The 25,349-nt window shown below is 37.4% G+C and overlaps 3 protein-coding genes across 4 annotated transcripts; 2 read left to right on the plus strand and 1 right to left on the minus strand.

Moving 5' to 3' along the window:
- Nucleotides 1-28: 28 nt before the first annotated feature.
- On the minus strand, nt 29-5,713 carry aida (axin interactor, dorsalization associated). Of its 2 annotated transcripts, none has more exons than XM_027001473.2 (10): nt 5,539-5,713; nt 4,528-4,594; nt 4,270-4,323; nt 3,444-3,498; nt 2,796-2,859; nt 2,565-2,668; nt 2,105-2,227; nt 1,840-1,962; nt 1,484-1,601; nt 29-1,289 (listed from the first exon to the last, which is right to left on the minus strand). In XM_027001473.2, the coding sequence occupies exons 1-10, from the start codon at nt 5,541-5,543 to the stop codon at nt 1,193-1,195; spliced, it is 810 nt and encodes a 269-aa protein (XP_026857274.1). In that variant the 5' UTR covers nt 5,544-5,713; the 3' UTR covers nt 29-1,192. The 2 variants fall into 2 exon arrangements, with proteins under 2 accessions (XP_026857274.1, XP_026857266.1); XM_027001465.2 differs by lacking the exon at nt 5,539-5,713 and adding an exon at nt 5,265-5,529.
- Nucleotides 5,714-6,922: 1,209 nt separating this feature from the next.
- Nucleotides 6,923-14,677, plus strand: brox (BRO1 domain and CAAX motif containing). Its single transcript, XM_027000895.2, is given in 14 exon segments — nt 6,923-7,008; nt 8,102-8,225; nt 8,399-8,505; nt 8,928-9,024; nt 9,260-9,355; nt 9,475-9,547; nt 9,704-9,809; nt 9,915-10,004; nt 10,198-10,283; nt 10,987-11,068; nt 11,525-11,634; nt 11,636-11,676; nt 12,376-12,535; nt 12,675-14,677. Coding segments are annotated over 13 exon segments (1,242 nt in total). The 5' UTR covers nt 6,923-7,008; nt 8,102-8,124; the 3' UTR covers nt 12,768-14,677.
- Nucleotides 14,678-22,809: 8,132 nt separating this feature from the next.
- On the plus strand, nt 22,810-25,097 carry LOC113571183 (transcription factor Adf-1). The gene is made up of 2 exons (XM_026999990.2): nt 22,810-22,986; nt 23,550-25,097. The coding sequence occupies exons 1-2, from the start codon at nt 22,857-22,859 to the stop codon at nt 24,032-24,034; spliced, it is 615 nt and encodes a 204-aa protein (XP_026855791.1). The 5' UTR covers nt 22,810-22,856; the 3' UTR covers nt 24,035-25,097.
- Nucleotides 25,098-25,349: the final 252 nt, after the last annotated feature.

Here is a 25,349-nt window from a genome sequence, read left to right on the forward strand (position 1 = left end):
CACAGGACTATTCAGGTGAATACATAGGTGTTAAACAGCAGCATCATTTATTGGAAATTAAAGCAATCTGAACATGCCATGCCAGGCATGATTTGTATTAAAACTTGTATGAAATACTTACAGAAAAGCAATACATGCACACTGTGCTCACAATAATGTTTTTTAACCTAATTTTTCTATGACTTATGTTCTAGAAAATTGAAAAGTACTGAAGTAGGAAAAAGTAAAATGTTATCAACAAAAATTTCACCAAAATATGTTTGTTAGTTCTGTAATAGCTTCTTGATTACTAAATAAAATCTGGCCATTTCTGAGCAGTGCTATTCGTTATACCTTCTATTAAAGGTGTATATTTCTAATTAACAGGTCTCATGAAAATTATGTATGAATAAACAAAAAATCAAGGAAACGGAAACACTAACTTCAATGGCTCGTACAATATAAAATGATCAAATGGTCAACTTCATTTTAGTTAAAATGCACCTTCTAGCTCCAAATAAATGAGCTCATACCCAGTTTCATTGCATGGTCTATTACATGTATTATTTAGCAGTCATAAAGTAGTAATGTATTTTAATGCAATTTCCAGCCTAATATTAGATTGCGGGTATGGAGTTATTTACCTATACATTCATATTTGCAATGTAGCCTTCTACTGGGAAGTTCAGAAGGAAATGTTTAGTGATTTAGGGTTTGTCTTAATATCAAGCAGAAAAGCACTTTCTTACAACAGTGTTTTTGTTTTAACCCCAGAGTATGGCTCAATCCATCCTATCTCTTCCATAGTGGTAGCTGACAATGGGCCATAAACACTAGGTAATGACACACTGCCAGTGCTAGGCTTGGAAACCGGCCAAATAATAAAACGCCAATGTCAATGTCCTCTTTGGTTATTTGGTTGTTGCTTTGGAGGACCAGGAGTGTGCTGGTCAGAGAACATGCAGAAGAAATTTTCAGAAGAATACATACTCCACTTTGCCAGCAGTCTGGCTCACTCATTTATTAGATGTTCACTCAGATGAAGTGTTGCACCAATATGAACCCCACATCAGAACTTTCAAAGCTGAGGTCTAGGATCCATACTTAGATATTGCTGGGAATGTAGGGGGTGATGCACCAACTTTAATCACATAAAAATGCTGATAAGTGGGAAAAAAGTGTTCTTTTGTTTCATGTTGTCCCATGTGCTTCCTCAGTCTTTGTGCAAAGTCTGATGCAGGTGAAGATAGAGTGGTTTCTTTGTGAGAAGGTTGAGTTTCTTCCTCTTGAAGTCAGTTGGCTTCTTGTACCTTAGATTACAAAACATGTTCTATTTCAACAAAAGCTATTAAAAGAATTGGAATCATGAAGACAACTGTTCAGATATTATCATGAACTAGCATTTCACCCTGGGCATACACAACTGTCTAATATATAGTTATTGTTCTGGGGAACAAAAGCAGTCTTTTACATGTACAGTTGTTTGAGTTTTATCAGTACTCACAGCTCTATGACAATGGGACCAGGTTTGATCTCATCCATCTCCATGAAGGCAAAACACTTAGTGCTGGTGAACCTCTTCTTGGGCTTGTAGTGTTTAAATTCAAAGAAAATAGCTGCACCTACAGCAAGAAGTAAACATAAACATATTCTGTCAAAGCAGCCATAGAGGAAAGAAGGTCAGGTAACAGAAGTTATTTTTCAAAAGGCCTTGTAGACCTGAGAAATAGATAACTGATTAGACAGCACTTTTACATGTTATGACGAATGATATATTATTAACGCTGAACTGTATATAGGCAATACATATAAGACAATCAATCAATGTTAAATATTATCAGTGTTAAATATTATTCTGACCTTTTGGTAGTTTCTCAAGATGTTTCTGGATTTCCACATCAACACTGAAATGAATGTACGTGTCTTCCTTACGTGTTGCCACTGGAGTGTCTTGAACAGGGTTCAAATCAACACCATTCATGTCTGTGGTAGAAAGAAATATTCACATTCTGAAACATGGGAAGTAAATTTAATCAGCTGTTTCAGTAGCTGTCATTTCATAAAGTATGAAGAAAAAAATTTGCACGTTTGTCATCCAAATTAAAAACTAAAATGCCAAATCTACCTTTCACACTAATTGTCATGTAAGGGTCGATGCATTGTCCTGCATCTTTCAGACCAATCTTCTCAATTTTCAAGGTGAGTAGTGTCATTCCTGGCTCTGAGGGAAGCCGTGGTAATAAGGTACCTGTTGTGAAACATTAATATTTTCATAATTCCCAGTTTGCTAGGTTTGACTGACAGAAGACTATTGTAGATGACAGCTGAAGAGCTATACATTACCAAATTCTAAGTGTAATTAAGGAACGGAACACAGTGTTTACATGTTACTTTGTGCAAAACACTAAATGGTGTAACACAATGATTAATTGCTCTCTGGCAAACTTTCTTTCACTGTAAATCAAATGAATGAGTGTGTATTTACTTACAGTATATACCTCTTCATAATAACTGCTTTAAAAAACATGGTTTGACTAAGTAGGCCTTGTGATAGATAACAGACACTGACAAGAGAAACAAGCTACCTGGCACTCTTGTGGTGAAGGACTGTGTCGAGCCAACCCCAGTGGCTGTGTCCAACTCCTCATCAACATCTAGGTTCTCCTCCTCCCCTGGTGCAAGGATTTTCCTAAGAGTGGGAAGTCCAGAAACAGCAATAGCAGTAATACCCCCACTCTCAGCTCTCCAGAATACCTAGAGTAAAGAATGAAATGCCCCAGGCCCTGATGTAGAGCATGAGGGAATCTTCCATTTACCTCATAGGCACTGGTTGGACATCAAAAGGGAAATCTTTGTTGTAAGTGAGAATATTCTTGATGACTGTTTAAAGTCATTAAAAGACAGGAACGCAGAATAAGAAACAAAAATACATAACAGAAAAATCATGTTTTTTTTTTCCATAACTAGATGCCATAGCACAGTCAGCCCTATTCATCTGAGTAAACAAAATACCCCAAAACAGATCAAGTTTAATCCAGGCTCCACACACATTATTTACATCAGCACCTTCATTTGATCTGTTTCATCACAATGTAAATTCACCAATATAGCAGATCAAATTATACATAAATTTAACAGCGATTAATATACTATTATTATACTATTATACTTTTATTATAATACTGGACAAGTCCACCTTGAAAGATGCATGTATCACAGATGAACAGTCAAGTGCTGAATGTTCATAATACATAAATGTTCTAGAAACTGTTAGAAATAAACACAGCAACACAAAGCATTTTGATTTATCATAGTTGTATAAAAAGTAATTAGTTAATTACTGAACATAAAGTCAGTAAATCATAAAAAAAGAAGGGTCTTCTATAGAAATCTCTTTGGATAACAGTATAAGCTCAAATGAAGTTTGTTTTGTTTCTTGCTATTGTTGAATATAGTATACATACTTGGTTCCAGTTTCTTCAGGTCCTCTAACTTAAATTCTTCTTGGCACTGTGTGCTCTAGCAAAGTGAAACAGGAGAAAGATGATAAATAAATTCTGTACACTTCTGGATTGAAATGTTGGCTGTGTCACCTAGCCACCACAACATGCATTTGCATAGTGCAGATTTTTGTAAGCCTGTTGCTTAGGAACATTTGAAGCAGATGATGTGTCGTCCATAGGTTAATTGGAAACGGCTTTCATTAGAACTACATGCATTAAACAGAGCACTAACTTTTTAACACGTATGCAGCTCTGCTAGTGTCCTCGGTGTTTCTTTAGCATGGGCACTGTATATTGTTCTTGAAGTCACAAAACTACAGTTTCTAATAACGTGAAAAAATTGTTGCAAAGTCTATAGCAAGATAAAGCTTACAACCTGCAGGATACTCACACATCCTACTACAAAAACATCTAGAATTTTATGAATGCATTTCACTCAATCTAGCCCTTGTGCTTTAATTAAGACATGCACTATGGGATAACGTGTTTCTGAATAGTTTGTAGCCAAAATAAACTAAAATCCAGAAAAAAGTAAAGATACTTAATATTCAAGTAAAAACTTTCTAATGAGTTGAGAACTCTTACATTAGTCCATCTGATATGGCCCAAAGAACTCTGGGATATTCTCCCACCTTATCTACCTAAACTCTTTAACTACACACATAATGTGTTGCAGCACTCCAACTTCTCCATCTTCCAATCCTTCTCTTCCTCTTTTATGTGTTTTGCATTGTGATCTTGACTTTTGGAAACCTTGTATTTTTGTTATAGAAACAGCACTACAGACCTGTAAAGATGCACTTCGCATTTCAAGACATGTTGCAATCTTTCCCAGAGTTTTCTGGGAATAAGGAAAAATGACTGATCAGTTTAAAAATAAATTTTGATATCACAACTAACATTTTTGCTTCATTTTTTGTGATTTACATCGTGAATCATTATGCATTTGACTGAAGAATCTGACTATTAATTAGTCAGTTACGCTTTATAATTAAATTTTTTACATTTCATTCAGACTCTAAGAATATATGACTGAAATATTTACCTTTTGATCCTCTGTGAAATCATGTGAATTTGATGACTGGACCTCTTTCTGCAATTGTCTTGCAAGTCTGTTAAAATACAAATAAGTAAATAAACACTTACGGATGGTTTCGTACAATTGCAAAGGTTCCAAAACGCCATCATTGTCTTTAAAAGATACTGACTGTTAAAGATGTAGAACGAAGAGTATTTGAGAGATGTAATATAAATTGAACTAATTTTCCCAATTTAAAATATATTCTTAAACTAAACTCATTCGAGGAAAATGTTTAATTACACTTTCTTAAGTAATCGAAAACATCTGATTGTGCAAAGCGCCACAATACAAATACGATTAGGGAGGGAAAAGCTCCACCCACAGGAAAAAGAGGGTGTGGCGGCAATTCTGCAATATCTAACGCAGGACTGGGGGATTCTTTGCGGGCTGCGTTTGCTGTGTCGAGTAGGATTAAATTTCTTGTTTGTAAAAGTATCGCAATACGACCTGCGGCTTTTAATGCATAAAAATACAACTACGTAAGTGCTACTGGTGAAAATCGTAACTTCGTTATCACTGTGCAGCTACAAGTTAATTTACTTCATGCAAAATTTAAGTAGAACAGTTCCACGAGTTTACAAGACAGTGTTTATTTCAGCAAGACACGCTGGATAAGATAATATTCTGTGTATTCATTAGTAGCCTTCGGATCCACAACAACGTAAAAGATTATGATTTAAAGCCTAACGTAGCCAACTTACATTTGGTACTCATCTATTGCTTCCACCAACTGTCCCCACGAATCAAAGTCCGTGCCCTTTTTAAAACTTGCGTGCCATTTCTGAACGGTCTTGGTGACATCTGACATCTTTTCAAGTTAAACTTGCAGGAGACGTTTCAAGTTAACATTGCTAGTAAGAATCCTATTCCCCACCCTGCATTGTTGTGCATGAACTAGCTGTCCACAAGATACAGATGAACCGGTGATACCGCTACGCACTGACCAAGCCCTTGTGCAAGTGCAACCTAACTTACTGCATGACATAATCGGAAGTCTCGTTGCTTTTTGTAAAGTAATGTACAATTGAAGAGTCTCAGACAGCATGTGCTCCGTCTTGGTTCATGTGGATAGTTTCTTCCGTGCTGTGAACTATAATATTCAAGTTTAATCCGCTAATTCTCAAGGTACTTAGTCTTTTTTGGGTTAAAAGAAATTACTGCATGGCTGACATGGCTTGCCATTTCAAAATAAAAGCCCTCAGTGACATGCAAAAAGGAGTGGTCTGTTTTTAGTTTATCTTTCACAAGTGTAGGAGAGAGGCATATATATGTGTGTGTGTGTGTGTGTGTGTGTGTGTGTGTGTGTTCGTTTCCAACAAATTGTGATATCAGGCACTAGACAGTGAACATGCAAAAATAATGGATAAGTTATAGTATAACAGTGAAGTTTCTGAAGATCTATGGAGCAAAGACTTATCAGCCTTCTCATAAAATTAGGTGTTTTTTAAAGGTAGGAGGTGATGAAATCGTTATAGTTCCTCAGCATTCTATGTAATTAAAGCGCCTAACTTTTCCCATTGCATCTCATTAGTGCATACTGAGCCACACCCCACCCCCTCTTCTGAAGTAAACTGCTGTCAAGAGAAAGGTGTTGAAACATTGACTGGTTTGTGATATAGCACTTTCAGATCTTCCTTATCGTTTCCTGCAGGGTGTCGTTGTCTCATTGTTACTATTGTTACTACAGGTCCTTCACTGTGGTATTATCAGCAAATATCAAACAGCAACAAAAATTGTACTGATTATCAATTGAAGTCAATACGGAGTATTTTATATGTTATTTTTTAAGGACTGTTTTTGAAGGACCTGTAGCAACAATAGTAACAATGAGACAACGACACCCTGCTACACACACACACTGGACTGCTACCAGATCATGGAGAGTGCATTCTGTATTAGCATGGTCCCATTCAGCGTGTTCTTCATATGTGCCATGATTTACTTCTTAAGCACTTAATTTGGAATAGCTATGAGTACAATAGTATATGAAGTAAACATGCAGATGCCTGGCTGTGGTCTGAAGTCAGCAGTGGGTGTTTTTCCCCACTCAATATTTTGTCAGCTGCGTACGTATTGAACACCTACTCAGACACAAGATGGCACAGTACATTTGGATTTCACCACTAGGAGGCGTCAACTTTTGTTAATTTTCACGGATGACTGGCTATCATACCAGGTTGAAACCAGTATTAAACATCCAAAGTTAAAAAACACTTATATTGAATACAATGAAATATCATCTGAAATATAGATAGATTGGAAGAACATGATGTAGATTTTGCTATTTTAGTAGAGCCTTTTATATCAAAGGATTTGAACATTACGTGTCGTTTTAACGTCAGCGATGACGTGGGTAAAACATTGTGTTTATTTCCTGGTTTGGATTATTTGTGAGGTTTGCCAATTACCTACAAGATTTGACAGTTGTACTGTCTACTTTTTCTGGTAGGAGGATTTTGTTTAAGGGAGTGCTTATTCCGTGTGATTATCGGTAACTTGTTAGCTACAGACTTTCTTACGTATTTTGCTTACAGTGTTGTTTATGTTGCGTAGCTAGCTAGTTAGCAAGAAGCTAGCCATTAGCTAGCTATCATAGCAGGCTAGAGTTTATGGTTTGACATAAGATTGAGCATCGCTAACATGTAGCTAGCTTGCTAACTAATACGAAGCGTATAGAACATAACACTTTTTAAAAATGATTAGATCGTGTCATGTCCGTTGATGCAGGAAAGAAGAGACAGGAACCAGTGCGTTACCTTGTGGCCTTTTATTAATACAGAGCTCTGGAGATGTCACTTCACAACGCAGTGCGAGTGAGATCTAAAGTATAACTTTGCAACAGACAGACTTATAGTTTTCTCGCCTCTCGCCACTTCTGCTTGTGTACTTTACCATCTCAGCCGTCACCTCTGTCTGACTGTCGCTTACACATGTCTTCTTGCACAATCACACATATGCACATCTAGGGTATTTCCTGTTATGTCTGGACATACAGTAATTATTTTATTAATTCAAGCATTAGTCCTATTATTTTTCTGCGCATTATTCTCTATTAGTGTAATCTTAGCATTCATTTAATTTTATGCAACCCCACAATCGTCAAAAAAATGCAATCTAATATTTCTCTGGTGGAATATGTTAGCGATCCCGAACGAACACGTAGCTAGTTGATTTATGTGTACCGGCAGAATAGGCTACGATTATATTGTATTTTCTTCAACGTAGCTAGACTAGCTAGGATAATTACTTGGCAAAACGAGCAGACGTATTTACTTATGAAAACATTTATTAATTTGTGATATACACATAACTAGCTTGTATAGCTATTTGGGCAATAAATGTATATTAAAACGTTCTGCTCATCCCACAGCTAGTTGAAATCGTTTCAAACACCATTACGCAAGTTATGGCGGCGTCAAAGAGATGTTTAGTTAGAAGTGTTAGCTAACCTAGCTAATTGTGTTTTTTCAGGAATTGTGTTTTTTTTTCAGGACTGCTAATAGAAAACATTCTCATCCTAACTAAACGTTGTAACCAGGTGTCTGCCTAACCAGCCGCATAATGACGCACTGGTTCCATCGTAATCCTTTGAAGGCAACAGCACCCGTGTCATTCAATCTGTATGGAGTCGCATCCAGTCCCGCTGCCAGTAAAATTTGCAAGTAAGCTTTCCCTAAGAGTTGATGTGAGTTTGAATGGCACACTATGTAAATAATATAACAAGTAAAACGTGTATTTGCTTTTGGACATGATTGTTTACTGCTTCATTCTTCATTCTACTGCATATATACGTAGAACCCATAATGGCATAATACTGATTCTGCCTGTGTTACAGCGACCTTAGAACAACAAGGGCTAGGCTTTTGGATATGTTCACAGATGCCACCTGCACTCCAGAGATCATGAAGAAAGCCACTGATGAATATTTCTCCCTTTTACAGGGTTCGTCTAGATTCCTTTTTATGCCTGTTACCAACTGTGTGTCAAACCTAATCTGATCTAATTCTTTGCACCAAATGAACACCTGCAGCAACTGATTTCCTTGTACATATGATATTTGGCAGATAAAGATTCTGATTCTGAAAACACAAGCTTCAAGCTGATGACTTTAAAAAAAAGTAGACCATGCTCCAACTTACTGGAACATTGTACATTTCCTGCCTTCTGCATATGTTATGATTGTAATGAAGGCCAAAGTGCAATTGTTGTAGTGTATGTATTACTTTCAAAGTGGGACCTGGTCTGATGTAGCTTGTGTGCCAGTACTGCTGAATACATGTTGTTTATTCAACGATGTGAGTAAAAGTGTTTTTGTGTTGCTGATAACAAGCTCTTGCTGCTCTCCAACTGCTTGGTATGCATAGGGTTCATTGTGTCTCTGGATGGTACCACACAAGAAAACAAGCTGCGGTTCATTCAGAACTTTAAGTGGACTGACACTTTGCAAGGAAACACACCAAGGTAATGAAACATACATAGGAACATTATTGCTCACAGTCAGAAACAGGGGGTAGTGCCAAACTAAAAATCTTTTTCCATACTAACATTAAGCATGTGTGTGCATTAAATGAATTTGTCAGCCAGGGAATAAATGTAGCACACAGAAGAATCCATGATACCTTTGGGTCAGTTGTGTACGTAAATTTGATGTCAATTGTGTATATAAATTATTTTTGCCATTTTTCTTCTTAATCAGTTCTCAGCAAGATGCTGTGTTTGAACTGGTGTCCATTGGATTTAACATTGCCCTTTGGCATACCAAATTTGCATCAAGGCTTGCTGGGAAGGAAAAGTGGGTACATTTATTTTGTTCTCTTTAAACTACGTGTGAAAACAGTGTTGACTGACTTTAATGTTTGAACCGTTACAAGGTCCCTGTGTGAGGGGGAAAAAATGTAATTTTTATTGTAGTGTCACTGAAGATGAGGCAAAAGATGTTCATAAGAGTTTGAAAATTGCTGCTGGCATTTTCAAATATCTAAAGGTAAATGTCACTACAGACAATATCCATGTTACTGACTTTAAAGTTGATACCTTTTGCGCATTGGATGTATTGTGCCTCCTGTAGTGTATATCCTGGTTTAAGGGATACAGTATGAGCTGGGACAAAAGTCTGTTTAACAGCATTTCTTTGTTCCAGGAGGCTCAAATACCTCGCCTCATCACTCCAGCTGAGAAAGGCAGAGACCTAGAGACCAGAGTCATAGACACCTACATTGTCCAGAGTCAAGCAGAGGCTCAAGAAGGTGTGGGACATTCTCAACATTTACCTTCACCTTACTATCAGTTTTGGATGACAGTCAAACAAGCTTCCTTGAAGTCTCATATCATATTCTTCTCTTTGTCTTTAGTGACCATCGCCCGTGCAATTGAACTGAAGCATAATGCTGGCCTCATAGCAGCTTTGTCATTTGAGACGGCAAACTTTTACCAAAAGGCCGGTGGGTTTGGCTCAAATATGCCAGTATAAAAGCACATTACTCTGGCCTATTTATAAGCATTGTATCCTGTACTCACTCCTTCCTCTACTACACTTTTGACTGACTCTGAAAAATCAACCCTGATTGAACATCATTGATGCACTGCATCCATATTAACTGGTTACAGTGAACAAAGTCTCTCCACATGTTCCAGATCACACTCTGAATACACTGGACCCAGAGTACAGCAGCAAGTGGAGAAAGTACCTGCAGCTGAAGCAGCACTTTTACATGGCTTATGTAAGTTTTAACAGTATTGATTGGCATATGGGTGAAAAGAAAGTGTGGTGGTTGTGGAACCAAATGCACAGGCACAGAAGTATTCAGAGTTTTTCAAATTTCATTTTAGCACATGATGCACATAAACATTAAACACACATTTTTTATGAAAATAAACATGACTACAGGAGTATCCATTAATATTGAAAAGTTGGATGTGTATTCAGAACCCATAGGCACTGACTAGTTCAAATTACAGGAATAAAAGAGGTGTGGAGAAATGCATCTTTGCATTGGCCTGCACCGAGTCTTTGTTTAGCCTAAAAGTGATTGCTACTCTTTCTACTGCTGTTTTAGTTTTATTAATCGACTAAGTGGACCTGAATTGTCAGAAATAAGACATACTTAGCAAGTTACAGATAATAATGACGTGTGAAAATGAAATGACAGATTTCATAGATGACATCTGTTAAGCAGTTAATCAGATAGTATACAAGTAAATCATAAGGCCAAAGATTAATTGAATGTTTAGTGGTTGCTGAGTAAAACGGTGGGTTATGATGGACATAAGGAAAATATATACACTTTTATAGAGCACTTTTTAGAGATCCATTATTTATTAGATTTCATTTGAGCAGAAAAATACTTAAAAATAAAATTAGCTGGTCTTTAATATGGTAGTTGAGAGTGGAACATGCATCACTGTGACCACTAATTTTCACAGGCTCACTGTTACCATGGACAGACTCTCCTTACTAGTGACAAGTGTGGAGAAGCCATCCGATCACTACAGGAGGCTGAGAAATGTGAGTGTACAGCTAAGCAGAGGATGAGTCAAGCAGTTTAAGACTTGATCGTTCTGTTCATGGCCGTCAGACTAAAAGTTGTACCTGTTGGGCCCCTGAGCAAGACCCCTAACCTTCAATTGCTCAAGTTTACTCAGTCATAATTGTAAGTCACTTTGGATAAAAGAGTCAGCTAAATGCCATAAATGTAATGTAAAAAATGTAAAACAAACAAAATCAATGTTCTTTTTTGCTTGTTTTTAAAATTCATTTGGAAAACACTTTTGGGCAAACTCTATGCCATAATTATTAGCCTAAACTGTAAGAGCTTACTTTTAGTTTAAATGTACTTCTTACCTGCATACACAGTGTGGGGCGTAACACTTCTGATTTGTGGTGTTATGTCTAGCCCTGTGAGGCCCACTGTTGCATCAGGGATAACACAGCTGCCTTTGAGCTTTCTTCTCCCTGCTGCAGGCTATTCACGTGCAGAGGCACTGTGTAAAGAGTACCGTCAGACCAAAGGCCCAGGCAGCACTGCTAAGCCTTCGGAGCAGCTCTTCTTCACAAAGCTTGGAGGCTTGATCAAAAAACACCCTGGAGAAGTGTGAGAGGGAAAATGGATTCATGTAAGTGTGTATATACACCATGGTAAGAGACGTAGTATTTATATTGCTCTCAACATTGTATTAGTGCACCTTGGGTAAACAAAGCCACTTTTTAAAATGACTATCATGATTAAAGTGTTTTGTGTTTTCAAGCAATGTTCAGTTAGTGTAACAGCTCCTTCATGAACACAACATTAGGGAGACTGTTCCAGTATTGCAGTGCACCTTTTGTGCCAGATATATAGCACATTCTGTTCAGACATAATGGTTAACTTTGCCATTGTCTTAGCAACAGCAGTTTTCCATACTGTATACTTGTGCTCTATTATTCTTGGGCAATCATAAATGCTCTCTTGCAATACATTCTTTAGTTTAGGCTCAATGCAGGATGAGGGTTAGCATATGCCCAAAATCAGTATATTTTCATATATGGCTTAAGACCAGAGTTCCAAATATCACATACTTAGAATGATAACAAATCCCTTAACCTACCAAGTTTGAGAACTAAGTAAGAGATTGCTAAATACTGTGAATTAGGTATGGTTAATTCAAAGTTATTTAACCAGAGAAAATCATTGATTCTTTTATTAAAATTCTAACATAGAATCAACTAGACCCAAGTAAGCAGGCTTCCCTAATATTCTTAAACTTAGTGAATATCTTGGTCTAATTACATGGTTTGTAAAGTTTCAGAAAGTTGCTGTAATACTTGTTTGACAGATACTTCCATAAGGTGCCAGCAGAAGCCCCCATTTTGGAGCTGAAGGCGAGTTATGGTTTGGCGGAGCCCGTTGCCTTCGAGCTCCCTGCTCTGAACAGCCAGTGCTCTGCTGAGGTCTATGCCACATTTGATCTCACTAGAGGACCGAAAGATGACAAGGTAGGACTCGAGCAGCTTTAAGCCCAATTCTTCCCAATTCTATGGAAATTCTATGGAACTATACCTCAGACATGTTTCTGTTGTGGTGTATCGTAGATTTGTTTACATATCGAATGTCAAATGTTTTGATTTCTCGTAGGCGAAGATGAATCCCAAGCCAGAGGAGGAGATCAAGCCCATGAAGGAACCTGATCTCAAACCTCAGAAAGACACAGGATGTGTAATTTCTTAAGCCCTTGCTGGAACCAAGGAACCAAGTAGTGGGTCTCTTCCTATAGTATTTAGTAAGGGAGTGCAAATCCTTTTCCATTCTCATTAAAGCTCAATATGAATAATTTTTCTTGCCCCAGACCCAATGTTTCCAATCATGCAGATGTAGCTTTTTGTACTACTTTTCTTTTGCTATTCTTTATTTGTTTTTCTAGATTTGCAGCTACTAATTTTACTTGAAACAGCATACACTTTTATTTTCAGTACACGTTTAGTTAAACAAAATAGTCTTCTGACTTTGAAATGTTTTATTGGACAGTAGAGCAGGACTTTAGAGGATTGAATTTGGTGCCGTGAGGTGCTGTAGAATGCTGGAAGACCAGGCAGTGCTAATATTTTCTTTTTGTTAAGTCATTAATTTATTTTTGTTCATCACTACTTTACAGTTGAACTATGTTATTCTTGAATAGTTTAATATACAAGTAATTTAGCTTACTATTTGGCTCAAGTAACAGTACTTGAATCGATTTCACCGCTCTTCCGCTGAAAATCCAACTGGTCTTGTAAGGGATTATTTTGTGGCTCTAAAGATTTGTGTGTTTTTTTTTTTTTTTTAAAGGCTATAGAGAAATGGGATGGAAATGGGCATTCGTCTTGCTGATCTTTGGGGCAACATCTCAATAAAACACATATACAGTGTTTTTAATGGTCATGTTGACTGAATCGTCTGGTTAATTGTTCTGTTTTTAATTTATAAGTGAAATAATCCATGTAAATGACCACTGGGTTTCCCAACTATCATATTACAAATGAAAAAGCTTGTAATATTTAACATTGGCAGTTTATTGAACAAAACGGGTACTGTTTGTACAGCATGTAGTACTGGAAAAATAATGGTAAAGAGGATAGTAATTTTCATTTAATCTGGTAAACATTTTCAAATATTTGCTCTTGATTTCAGGATGATACTTAATACTTGCTGCTTATTGGGTTATTATTGGAACGTCCTTAGCTGGCTCACATGCAAAGTTGTACTAACCAGCACAAATTTGTTATGCACAAAGATGCTCTTTAAGATAGCTCCTGGTCACATGTTTCTTCACATGTCATAATTTTGGTTGATTGTAATCTTCACAGCAAATGTGTAAAGTTCAATTATATCTGTGCTAGATGTCAACCTTTTGAGGAAATTTTTTGGGTCTATATATTTAACACAAACAACCTAATAAAGTAAAATGACACTGTATATTATATGAAGTTTCAGTATCGGTCTTGGTGGCATTTTCGGTGTTTTAAGTTTCCTTTTATTTGATGTGTTTTCTCTTTGTCTGTTTTCAAACTCTGGGGTGAAGGTTCAGTTTGAGAATAAGGTTGGCATTCCAAGGAACCAGTAGGACTAGTTTAGAAGAGTAAATTACTGCAGGAAGTATGATATAATTTTAAGTACAGAGACTATATTGCATTGCTCAGTAATAAAAAAAAATTGATTTGATGTTTCATATACAGTTATGCACACATGCTAATAAATGTTACAGCTATTAACCATATTTCCCCACACTATAAAGTTTGTACATCCTAACAAGTTGGCCTGTATTACCAACTATGACAAACATCACTCTGAAATTATGGACACATACTAATACACTTGTTTTAGGTAGTTCAGTGATTTCAGTACATGCATTTCTCTTAAATGCAGAGGCTGAGAAATGTAAGCACTTCTTTTTTTTTCCCTTTTGCTTATTTTTGAAAATTTTGTTTTGTGGGTAGCATGTATTTTTTAGATGGTCATAGTTTAATTTACACTGCAGAGTTTTACATCTAGTCAACATATAAATATGGTGTTATTCATAATATATACTTCCAGAATGTACTGCCTGTGACTCAGTCAAGCATTTAATGTCTTCCTCCATTAAAATGTGTGTCAAAAGAGTATTTTGAAATTTTGTCGTGTCCTGTTTTACTGTATCGGCATATTCTGTAGTATTAAAGGTACTTGAATTCTAGAATGCATATTCAACATAGAAATAATTAATGTTCAAATGGGAACATTTTTCACTGCTATAATTGTTACCTACAGGAATCATTTTGCTTTAATGCAATTACTCTTGATGAATGGGCTAATAAACAACTGCAGAATAATCATACTTGATTTTAAATGTCTAAAGATGTTGTATATTAACTTGAACATGAAAAGTCTGCATTATACAATGCACAGGCACCGCCCCATGTAATACGGAAGGTTGGCGTTGATACCCTGTTCACCAAATGACTGTTGCTTTTGCTGACACAGAGCAGTAGCACACAGTCACTGTACTTTAGTGTGCTTCAGTGCCATCAGTCAGGCTTAGTGACCTGGAACATGGGTCTCGCAAGTCACTCTGGTTTATAAATAAATTAAAGTACACTGGAAAGAGACACTAATGAATTACTGCTGAAGAGAATGGCACAACAATAAAAATGAACAACCTTTGTAAGGTAAGTGCTTTGCTAATCAAGTTGCACCTTATTCATTTTATATATCTTTACTTTCACTTTATATATGCTATAAGTAAAGAAAAAAATAACCGATTTTTTGTTTATACTTTTACAATGTGTTACTCAATTTACATTATCGCACATTTGTGTGTAAAGACCAACCTTTCGTAAATAGACATGCTCACTGTCAAGACTTGGTGGAGAGCAAGGTAGCGTTACAACGTATTCCTTGATAACTTTCTTGTGAAATACTTCCAGAACTTTAGGAGCAAAATTTTATTACACAACATACAAATTTTTGGGAGGATATGTAGTATATCTATGAAGAGCTTAATGACTCATCTTACACTTGCTCTCTTGTTGTTTTTCAGGAAATGGAATTAGGTACTGAGGTTGAATCTCGACAGAAGAAAGTCATCCATTTTACCAGTGGAGAAATGCTAGAGGAGGATGACACGGAAGAAGAACTAGTTGAACAAGCACACACACATACATTCAATAGGTCTGGCATGGTCAGTATAACAATGCAAGAACATTATTATTTTATCTTTTTTTCTTTATTCTTTTCTCAAACATTTGTTTCTTTAATATATTAGTAGTAAGTAATTATACTTAGGTGTGTTGTGTTACATCAGACTAACTTGACTTGGAGAGAGCATTCTTGGTTTTGGGCAAGACAAGTTGTCTTTCAGAGTAAGTCAAGCTCCTGTCCATATTTTGTGATTAGGCTATCCCCAGAGGTGTAACAACATTCTAACTAATTAATGACCTTTGTGTTTTAAGATGCTGAAATTGTTGCTTAATGAGGTCATATTTAATCAGCTTAAAGTACTGTTATATGAATGTCTGATTTACATTTACCAACAGCTTGTGATTTCCTTGGAGGGAAATTAGCTGCGTTACTTGGACTTAGTCTTGCAAAATACCAGTATGCTATTGACGAGCATGACCGTAATCACAAGGTATGACATTTAATGTTCTACTGCTAAGTGTTGAAAACCAAGACTTTAAAATGTTACATTAACATTATGTTTCAAATCAATATGTCCATCTATGCAGCTTAAAATGGAGAAAGAGGAAACACTTCTCACTGACACAGCGACCACTGGATATGGAGCCACAGTGCATACCATGGTCCCTCAAGCTTCTCCTGAGAAGCTACAAGCAGGTTTACAGAATAAGGGCTTTACCCATGATGAGTAATTAAACATGTAGGCCATGTTGGAACTGCATATTTATCTAACAAATGAATATAATATATTGAAGAATATATGATAACTACACCCTAGTAAGGCTTATGATTACTACACAAACACAACTAGATTTGCATTAATACAAATATACATAACTGCAACAACTGTATTAGTATTTCTGATTGATCGCATAAATGCATGAGCATTTTTGTCATCCTTGGACAATATATGTAGAATACTGAAATGATTTTAAAAAAAAATCAAATAAAAGAATTTTTTTAAATGTTGCCGCCACTCCTGTCCCTTAAGCATGCAAATCAACTTTGCATTGTACATGAATGATCTCTGTAATAAGGCCTAGTTTAGTATATTTTGAGTGAATTTTAACTTTACAAAACTACATGACAAGGATAGGACTCCATCCCATGCCTGGGAAGCACAATGATTTCTGTCACCTTAGCCACTGAGCCAGGTCATCTTAAGTGTAAATCAAGTGAATCACATGTCTGCATGAGAGCTTGGTAGCTGTACTTCTTATTTATGCTTTTAGAAAGCTTATCTTTAAGAGCCTTCCTAAAATACTAAAATACTAAGAAAGCAAGTACTTTTTAAAAAATAAAAATAGTATGTTAATTGTAATAAGCTAAAACTTTGAATAATCTTCAGTAGACATTGTTTTGCATCCAGACCATTAATACTCTGCTCCTCAGAAATGTGAGAAGGTCAACCGCCCCAGATGTAAATATGGGATTGGTCCCATTAAATGGAAAGTAAAGGTTATATCTCTTATATCTCTCACCACAGACATATATCAAGATGCATGAGATATTGAGGGTGTGGGCATGGAAGTCAAACACCACCCTTAGATACCAAAGCATTTAGGGATGCCAGTTTAAATGAGGTTTAGTCACCCAAAAGTTTTACAATTAAATAAAAGAGATGCCCCAGACTTAACCCACAGAGCAGCCACATTAAAACCATCTACCTAATATTGTGTAGGTACCCCCTGACCTGTAGGACTGACCTGTTGAGTCAAGGACTCAAATAGACCTCTGGTAAATAACAAGAGAAGATACAGACCACCCTCTCCAAACTTCCATGTTGCACTCTGCATGTAAGATGAGGTAGCCAAGTGGTTTAGGCGATGGACTGCTAATCCATTGTGCTCTGCATGCAGGAGTTCAGCTCCCATCCTTATCAGATGGTTTGCTTAAAGTCCACACAAACTATATGAACCCAGGCCTTATACCAGAGATTGTTCATATACAATACAAAGTTGTGGTAGACACTTAACCTTCTGAAGTGCTATATTCACAAGTAGAACTTTGGCATCATTTGTTTTCTACACAGGATATAGGGTGCATGTGGACTATGCAATGGAAATAAACATTTTTAGAAAGTGTCACATCCCCAGACCATTCCAGATCATCCTCTCTGACAGGCCAACCATGCCCACCTAGAGCACCATCGCCTGAGTATTAACAATCCACATCTGCTCCCCATCTAGGACTTCTGTACATATCCAGGTTCTGTCCTTACTCCTTTGTCAACACAGTGTTTCCTTTAGTTAATACTCTGGCTTTTTGTCTCTGAAATGGTTTCCTTTTTTTTTGGCAGGTAACCATTTTTACCTATCAATGCCTTTTGCCTTTGTTTCATTCTCTGTTATGTTCTTCTGTTTTTTTTTTTCTATTTTCTGTCTCCATTTTTTGGACCTTATTTTTCTGTGTATTAAACTGTGTCGTGCATTTAGATCTCCTGGGATGTATCAGTACACCTGGGTGCCATCAGGTGTCCCAACAGGGTGGCAATGTGGTCGCCTCCGCATCCAAGCATGCGTAGCATGAATTTCTCATATGAGCAACAGGTTGAGTATATTCCCTGCAGGGACCCAGGATCCATTCCTCCAGACCATAGCCCTCCAAGATTTATTGTAGAGTGCCTTGAAGCCTTTGAGAATCCAAGAATGCCCAAACTACATAAACAGGTTCACTGTTGATGTCCAAAGGATGAAGAGGTGACTCTATCACTGGGGCCAAGGAGAATGGACTATAGTGAACTAGTTTTAGCAGGGACACATGGAAGACTGGAGAGACATGCATGGTAAGCAGGATCTGGAGGCGGTAAGAATCTGGGTTAATGCTTCTCAGAATTTTGAATGGATCGATGTACCTGGGAGAGAATTGTTTCAGAAAGCAGCGAGTTCCTGGTTAACCCTCTCAGTTTGCCCATCAGTCTCCGGATGATGTCCTGAGGAGAGGATGTTAACATACAGCTTCTCACAGAATGCTCTCCACATGCAAGAGATGAACTGAGGACTGCTGTCAGACATGACATCAGGCTGAAAAATCAGAACATGTAGGTGAATAGCAGCTCTGCTAATATGAAAGCGGGAGTGGGATTTTAGGAAGGGGTAACAGGCAGCACATCTTGCAAAAAAGGGGCCAAGACTGTGGTTATGGCTCTATTGCCTTTGAATGGGGGGGATCCAAGAGAAAATTGATTGTGATATGCAACCAAGGCCTATGAGGAACCAACAGTGGGTGTAACTGTCTGGCTTGGGCTAGTTTGGGCACACTTGTGTGAAGGGAGGGCATGCAAGAACAAGTCACGCACATCATCAATCAGTGAGGGCCACAGCCTAAGCAGGTTGTTGGTGTGGGTGATGCCAGGGTGAAGTATTCTGTCATGACTTACGAGGACAGGAGAGGATCCACATACATCATTTTATTATGTAACTGAGGCACAGAAAATTGCATTCCAAAAAATGAAGGCAGAGAACAGGCAAAAGTAAAAAAAAACAAAAAACAGGAGATCAGAACAGGCAGTGGTACAAAATCAGAAGGCAAAAAAAGGCAAGGAATAAACTGAAGGAAACACTTTTGTTGATAAAAGCCAAAGAATACGTCATAAAGAGAGTGAAGATGGGGAGCAGGTGTGGATCACTAGTGATTGGGCAGCATGGTGGCTTGATGGCTAGCATATCTACCTCTCAGTGGTAGGGTCTTGGGTTTGAATCCTTGTCTGGGTGGAGTTTCCCAGTTTCCTCTTATGGTCCATAAACATGGAGGTTAGGTTGATTGGATATTCTAAATTGTCCTGTATGAATGTAACCTTGTATGTGTAGGTCCAGTGATGGGTGGTGCTCTGTCCTGGTCTTAACCTCCTCCCCTGCACCTGGTGCAGTTCCCTGGGTGGTTGTGGTTTCTGTTAGAGAGTATGCTGTGTGCAAATTGGCTGCTGCTTCTCATTGGTGGGTGAATGTATGAAAAAGCTGACAGCTGTCTGTAAAGTGTCATTGAGCCTGAGAAAGGTGCTATACAAATGGAACTAATAATAATATGTATATGGTATCTCTTCTTGTTATTTAAGCTTTCAGAAAGTTTTTTGAAGATATCTTTAAGGGTGTTTTTATCTTTAAGGGTCTTTATAGGGTCTCTTTAAGGGTCTGTAACAATGTTAGGTAGGTGGTTCAAGTCAAAATAACATCCATATGAATGCCAGGTCCCAAGGTTTCCCTGCATTGCTCAAAGCATCACACTGCCTCCACTGGCATATCTTCTCCACAGAGTGCATTCTGACACCATCTCTTCTCCAGGGAAGTAATGCACACACACCTGGCCATCCACATAATGCAAAAGAAAATATAATTGACTAGACCAGGCCACCTTTTTCTATTTCTCCACAGTCCTAATCTGAAAGTGCCCATTGTCGGTACTATTCAGGAAAGGACAAGGATCAGCACGGGCACTCTAATCAGTCTGCAGCAAGGCAGCATCACATGCAGCAAGCTGTGGTGCACTGTGTGTCCTGAACCCATTTTACCATAGCCAGCATTAACCTTTTCAGCAATTTGTGCCACAATAACTCTTCTGTTGTATCAGACCAGACTGACTAGCCTTCACTCCCTATGCACATCAGTGAGCTCAGAGTACCCATGATCCTGTTGCCAGTTCACCAGTTGTCCTTCGTTGAACCAATTTTGGAAGGTACTAATCAATGCATGCGAGAAACACCCAAAAAGATGTGTTATTACGCAGATACTCTTTCCCGGTATTTTAGCCATGTGTTTCTTTAGCTGCCAGAGCAGTAGCACAGTCACTGTACTTTAATGTGCTTCAGTGTCATATTCACACATCCAGGCTTAGTGACCTGGAACCTGGGTCTTGCAAGTCACTCTGGTTTATAAAATACAAACACCGAAGAAGAATTAGTTCAAAAAGGACATAAATATTTATTCAATAAGTCTGTATATGTATACAATGCAAGAACACTATTATTTTATCTTTTTTTCTTTAAAATAGTTATACATAGGTGTGTTGTGTTACATCAGACAAACTTGACTTGCAGAGACTACCACAGTCACACATTAAGATGCATGAGGTATTGACGGTGAGGGCAAGGAAGTTACTCACACCCTTAGATACCAAAGCATTTAGGGATGCCAGTTTAAATGAGGTTTAGTCACCCAAATGTTTTGCAATTATGGGATGCACCCAACCCCCTAGAGCAGCCATAACATGAAAACCACCTGCCTAATATTGTGTAGGACCCCCTTGTGCTACATTTTTTGTGAGTATTAAAAGTACGGAGAGGGTGGTTCTCTTCTAGTTATTTAAGCTTTCAGAAAGGTTCTAGAAGTATTCTTAGAGTCTGTGATAATGTTTCAAATTTTGTCATCATATTGTGGTATGTGTTAAAAACGGACTCAGTGAAGTTACATAATGTACATTTATGGTGTCCAGAAGTGTAACTCTTCACTGAAAGTTAACAAGCAGCTAAGTAAAAACTTATTATGTCTAACACAGACATACTAAGGAGACATGTCTTCTCTTCACTTCTGGTAGGTACTAACCACTGCATACAAGGAACACCCCACAAGAACATTAGTCTATGCTCTGTCCCACTAGTCTATTCACATCAATGTGGCCCTTGTAAAAGTTGCTTAGGTGCTTACATTTACAACCTTTTTTCTTGTTTCCAAAAGTTCCAACTCTAGTTCAAGAACTGACTGATCACTGACTACCTGTTAGCATGACTGTTCATGTTCACTAAAAGTGTAGTATGCCTGTTAGGGTGGTTCCTAGTGCTTTGGGAAGGTGTTATTAGAAAATTCTGACAACCAGTTTGCAATCGATGTGCCAGATATCGATGTGCCAGATGGGTTGTCATGGCCGATGAACGTGTGTTTGGTGCACATGCAGCTTCTCTGTGCATAAGCCAGCTTGAAGAGATTACTCTAAAGAGCAGTTGTCAGATCACCACTAGACGGCTCAGGATTCCACCACCCCCAGACTATGAAGGGAAGAGGGTTACATATCTGGTGTGCAATTTAAGGTTTAAGCATGATATGACCGCTCCTATCTCTGCTTTCTATTGGCTGGATCTGCTGAAATGAACACAGTTGTTAGTAACAATGTTCCTTTAACAGTCCTATTTTACCTTGTAAAAAAGTAGTTTATAACTAAAGGCACTGATTATGTTTTAGCCACTGCAAAGTTCTGCGATACAACATTTTCATCTCCTGCTATTTTATCATTTTTAAAATATGACTATTAGGCTGCAACAACTAAATTAGTCAAACTAATAATAAGTATTCAGTAATAAAAAATAGTGTATGATAAATTCATGTTGTGATTAAGTTAGGTTGTTGCATAGGTACATTGCAAAGAGAAATAGAGCCATTTAAAAATTGGCAAAGGCTGTCTCTGAGGAATATGATGCTAGATAGAAGTCTTCTAAAGTGCAGGAAGATGTTTACACTTAAAGTCTTCTCGGAATATGGGTATAAAATGCTGAACTTGTTAGGTACAGGAGCATGACAGAAATGCATGACCACCTGACTCATAAAATAAAGGACAAATTTTCTAAGACACTGCACGTTGTATTTTATGAGGGCAATTCTGCAATTTTCTTCTAGAAATTAAAAAGGAGAATGTAACCATTTTCCAACCATTTTCTTCTTGTTCTTACAAACACTCCTGTGGGCTTCTATGTTTGATCCACTTTACAACACACTGGTAGTGTAGTCTAGTCTTGTGACATGGAGGCAAACAGTACTGTGCATGATGAGTGATCAGTTTTTCATTTTCCTTCTAAAATCACTTATCCACTAACTGTTAGTAAATGCTGATCAAAAACAGGCCTTTAAATATTCCATATTAAATAATACACAAATGAATATTTATTCACTACTAAGATTAACTACATTCCAAATGCACGAATTTCGTTTTTTAATATTATCGTTTAATTTTAGTTCGTTTAAAACTGCAGTCCCTGTTCAAATATTATTATGAAACATAATCCACCCCTTGTCATAAATTGTGTATCTACCCAGTCTCAAATGTGCGTAAAAATAAAGCGCACGCATGCGTAGTATATTAGCTAGCTAGCAAACAAGCTAGCGGGCTGGGTTGTTTCAGGCTAGTCGACAAATAATAACAATGGAGGAAAGATTAATTGCAGCGGTAGCTGATTATCCTGAGTTGTACAATTCTACTCTAAACTCGTACAAGGACGCTGATAGAAAAGCGAAGGCATGGAGAGCTGTGAGTTTACAAGTTGAAATACCTGGTAAGTGTGAAGGCAATGTTCAGTTCCATTACAGCTTGTAGGTTAATACACTGGCTAACGTTAGTTCGCTTGCAAGGTAGCTAGTTAGCTAACTAGCTAAGCTACCAAATTAAGGTAATTATTAAGGAGTAATATTTCAAATTAACAGCGTTCATATGTAGGTGCTGTCATAATATGGATGAATAGTTTTAACTGTTATCGTTGGTAAACCTTCACATTATGCAAATCTTTCTAACTTTAGGCTATTTGTATAGAATTAATTAGTTAGCTAAATAGCTATCTTAGCGTTAGCTGGCTAGTCGTCTTAGTTATGCTAACAAGTTTTTACCGGTTTTGAAACTAGCTAGTCTGCAATCACAAGTCCGTTTAATGGTAGAGGCAATATTGATTTATGCTCATCAATGATGAAACCCTTATCTTCTATTAGTTATTGACTTTGTTTGATTGGCATTCGCTACTTTTCTGTTTAATTCTTACAGCTTGGTAACAGACTCAGTCGACAGTTTTTAGCATTGTCAATTAATTTGTCCCCCATTCCTCTATTTGATTTTTTTAATGTGTAGAAGAGGACTGTCGCCGGAAATGGAAAAGTTTGCGGGATATGTTCATCAAAGACAAACGGTCGGAACAGCGCAGGAGAGCATCGGGGACCACTCACCGGAGCTGGAAGTATAGTTGGCAGATGTCCTTCCTCACACCATTCATCCAGTCCCGCTCCTCACAGCCCAGTTTGTCTGTTGAGGACCAAGAAGATGAGAGGGATGAAGAGGACAAGGAAGAGGAGCGAACAGTGGATGGAAACTCTTCCTTTGTTGTCCATGAGATTGAAGGAGAGCACAGCATGCTGGATGGGTCTACGCATTATCCTCCATCTGGCTCTCAAGGACCCGGTCGCAAGAGGAAATGGCAGATGGAAGGGCCAGAGGACTTGGAGGATGAAATGTTCCTCTTCAGCTTGCTCCCTTATTTGAGGAGGCTACCATATGCCAAGAAGAGTGCTGTCAAATTGAAAATTCACCAGCTGTTGTATGAAGCAGAATTTCAATAATTTCTATAATAGTTCAGTATTTTTATATCTTTTATTGATATTTAAGTAGAATTCGCTGCATTTTTATTATGGGGATATTCCATGTCAAACCTGAAGATGAGGTTTTTGGCACCACCCATCATAAACCTCAAAGCCACAGGAATGTGTAAAGGCATCATTTGGATATTTGTGAAAAATATTCATTGGAAGCAAAGAAAAATGTAAACTTGCAGCAGACAAAAGCGGCTACTTGGACTTTTAGATATCTACTTTCCTTAGGAAATCCTGTCTCAGTAATTTGTGTGACCAGACTTAGTTCTGTTGGACAGAGGAAACCAAAACAACCACCAAATCTTTGTAGTTTTGCAATCCATAACATGACATAATCTTGCTAGTAAATGTTTTATAGGCCTTATCTTTTCAAATTGGTATATACAGACATGATGGATGGTTTATGTTGATAGCTAAGGTGGTTATCTATCTGCTCCTTTTATTTTGCATTCAGTTTCTCATAGAATTAATTGAAGTTGTGATACTATGTTGATTCAAGTTATCAAATTGTTTTAATTAGTTAAAAAGGTAGAGAAATAGTAATGCCTAAAAACAGAAGTATCTTAATGGGAATAAAGAACTCTGTTTTTAAACAGCCATCTGTCATGTTTGTAAATTGACTACACAAGTGAAATATTTCAGGAATAAAAAATATATTGTGCTATTCAGTTAAATATATTTTAAGCCGTTGCAGTTGCTGCCCTGCGTTTGTCTAACACTTCTAGAAATAAGTGTGGTCCAAGTCAGCACATCTGTGGGATAGTCAAAGAACATTGTTAACACAAAATGTTTCTGGGATTGTTTCTGTAATGAACATCTTTGAACAAAAAACTGTTACAAATGTTGCTACACTTTTCTTTGCATTCAACAAGTGCTTTTACAGTGTCTTTGACTGTATCTTCTAATGTAGTGGCTCAATGATCTGCAGTGGGTGCTAGTGAACCACAGTGACACGGAATGAGTCTCACATGTATCTATGCTTGTCGATGTTTGTTTCATCAGAGGTTTATTAAAACAAACATGTCAAAATGGAGACTTTTCCCCTATCTCTAACAATAATCATTGTATAATCTGTGTTATGGATCAAAAAGAGACGGTGCTAATGTTGGATATTGGTGCTAATCTATGTTCAGTTTTGTTTGGCACAGTTTTTAATTTGTGTGTAAAGGGCACCATAGGCACTTTTTTGCTAAGCAGAAAATTGTATAGAATATACAGGGCAAAAGTATGGAAACTCCTTTGTTTAAATAAACATAAATTCTCTTTTTTTTCAAAAGATAATGGA

Source organism: Electrophorus electricus, chromosome 8, assembly GCF_013358815.1.
Source record: "Electrophorus electricus isolate fEleEle1 chromosome 8, fEleEle1.pri, whole genome shotgun sequence".
NCBI lineage: Eukaryota > Metazoa > Chordata > Actinopteri > Gymnotiformes > Gymnotidae > Electrophorus > Electrophorus electricus.

Bases quoted from the DNA above. Each gene is read 5' to 3' on its own strand.
- aida (XM_027001465.2), bottom strand. From the start codon at position 5,371: ATGTCAGATGTCACCAAGACCGTTCAGAAATGGCACGCAAGTTTTAAA. The intron at 2,669-2,795 runs GTAAATGGAAGA...TCCCACTCTTAG, and splicing joins GTCCAACCAGTGCCTATGAG to GAAAATCCTTGCACCAGGGG. The intron at 1,290-1,483 runs GTGAGTACTGAT...TTGTAATCTAAG, and splicing joins GGTCCCATTGTCATAGAGCT to GTACAAGAAGCCAACTGACT.
- LOC113571183 (XM_026999990.2), top strand. From the start codon at position 22,857: ATGGAGGAAAGATTAATTGCAGCGGTAGCTGATTATCCTGAGTTGTAC. The intron at 22,987-23,549 runs GTAAGTGTGAAG...TTTAATGTGTAG, and splicing joins TTTACAAGTTGAAATACCTG to AAGAGGACTGTCGCCGGAAA.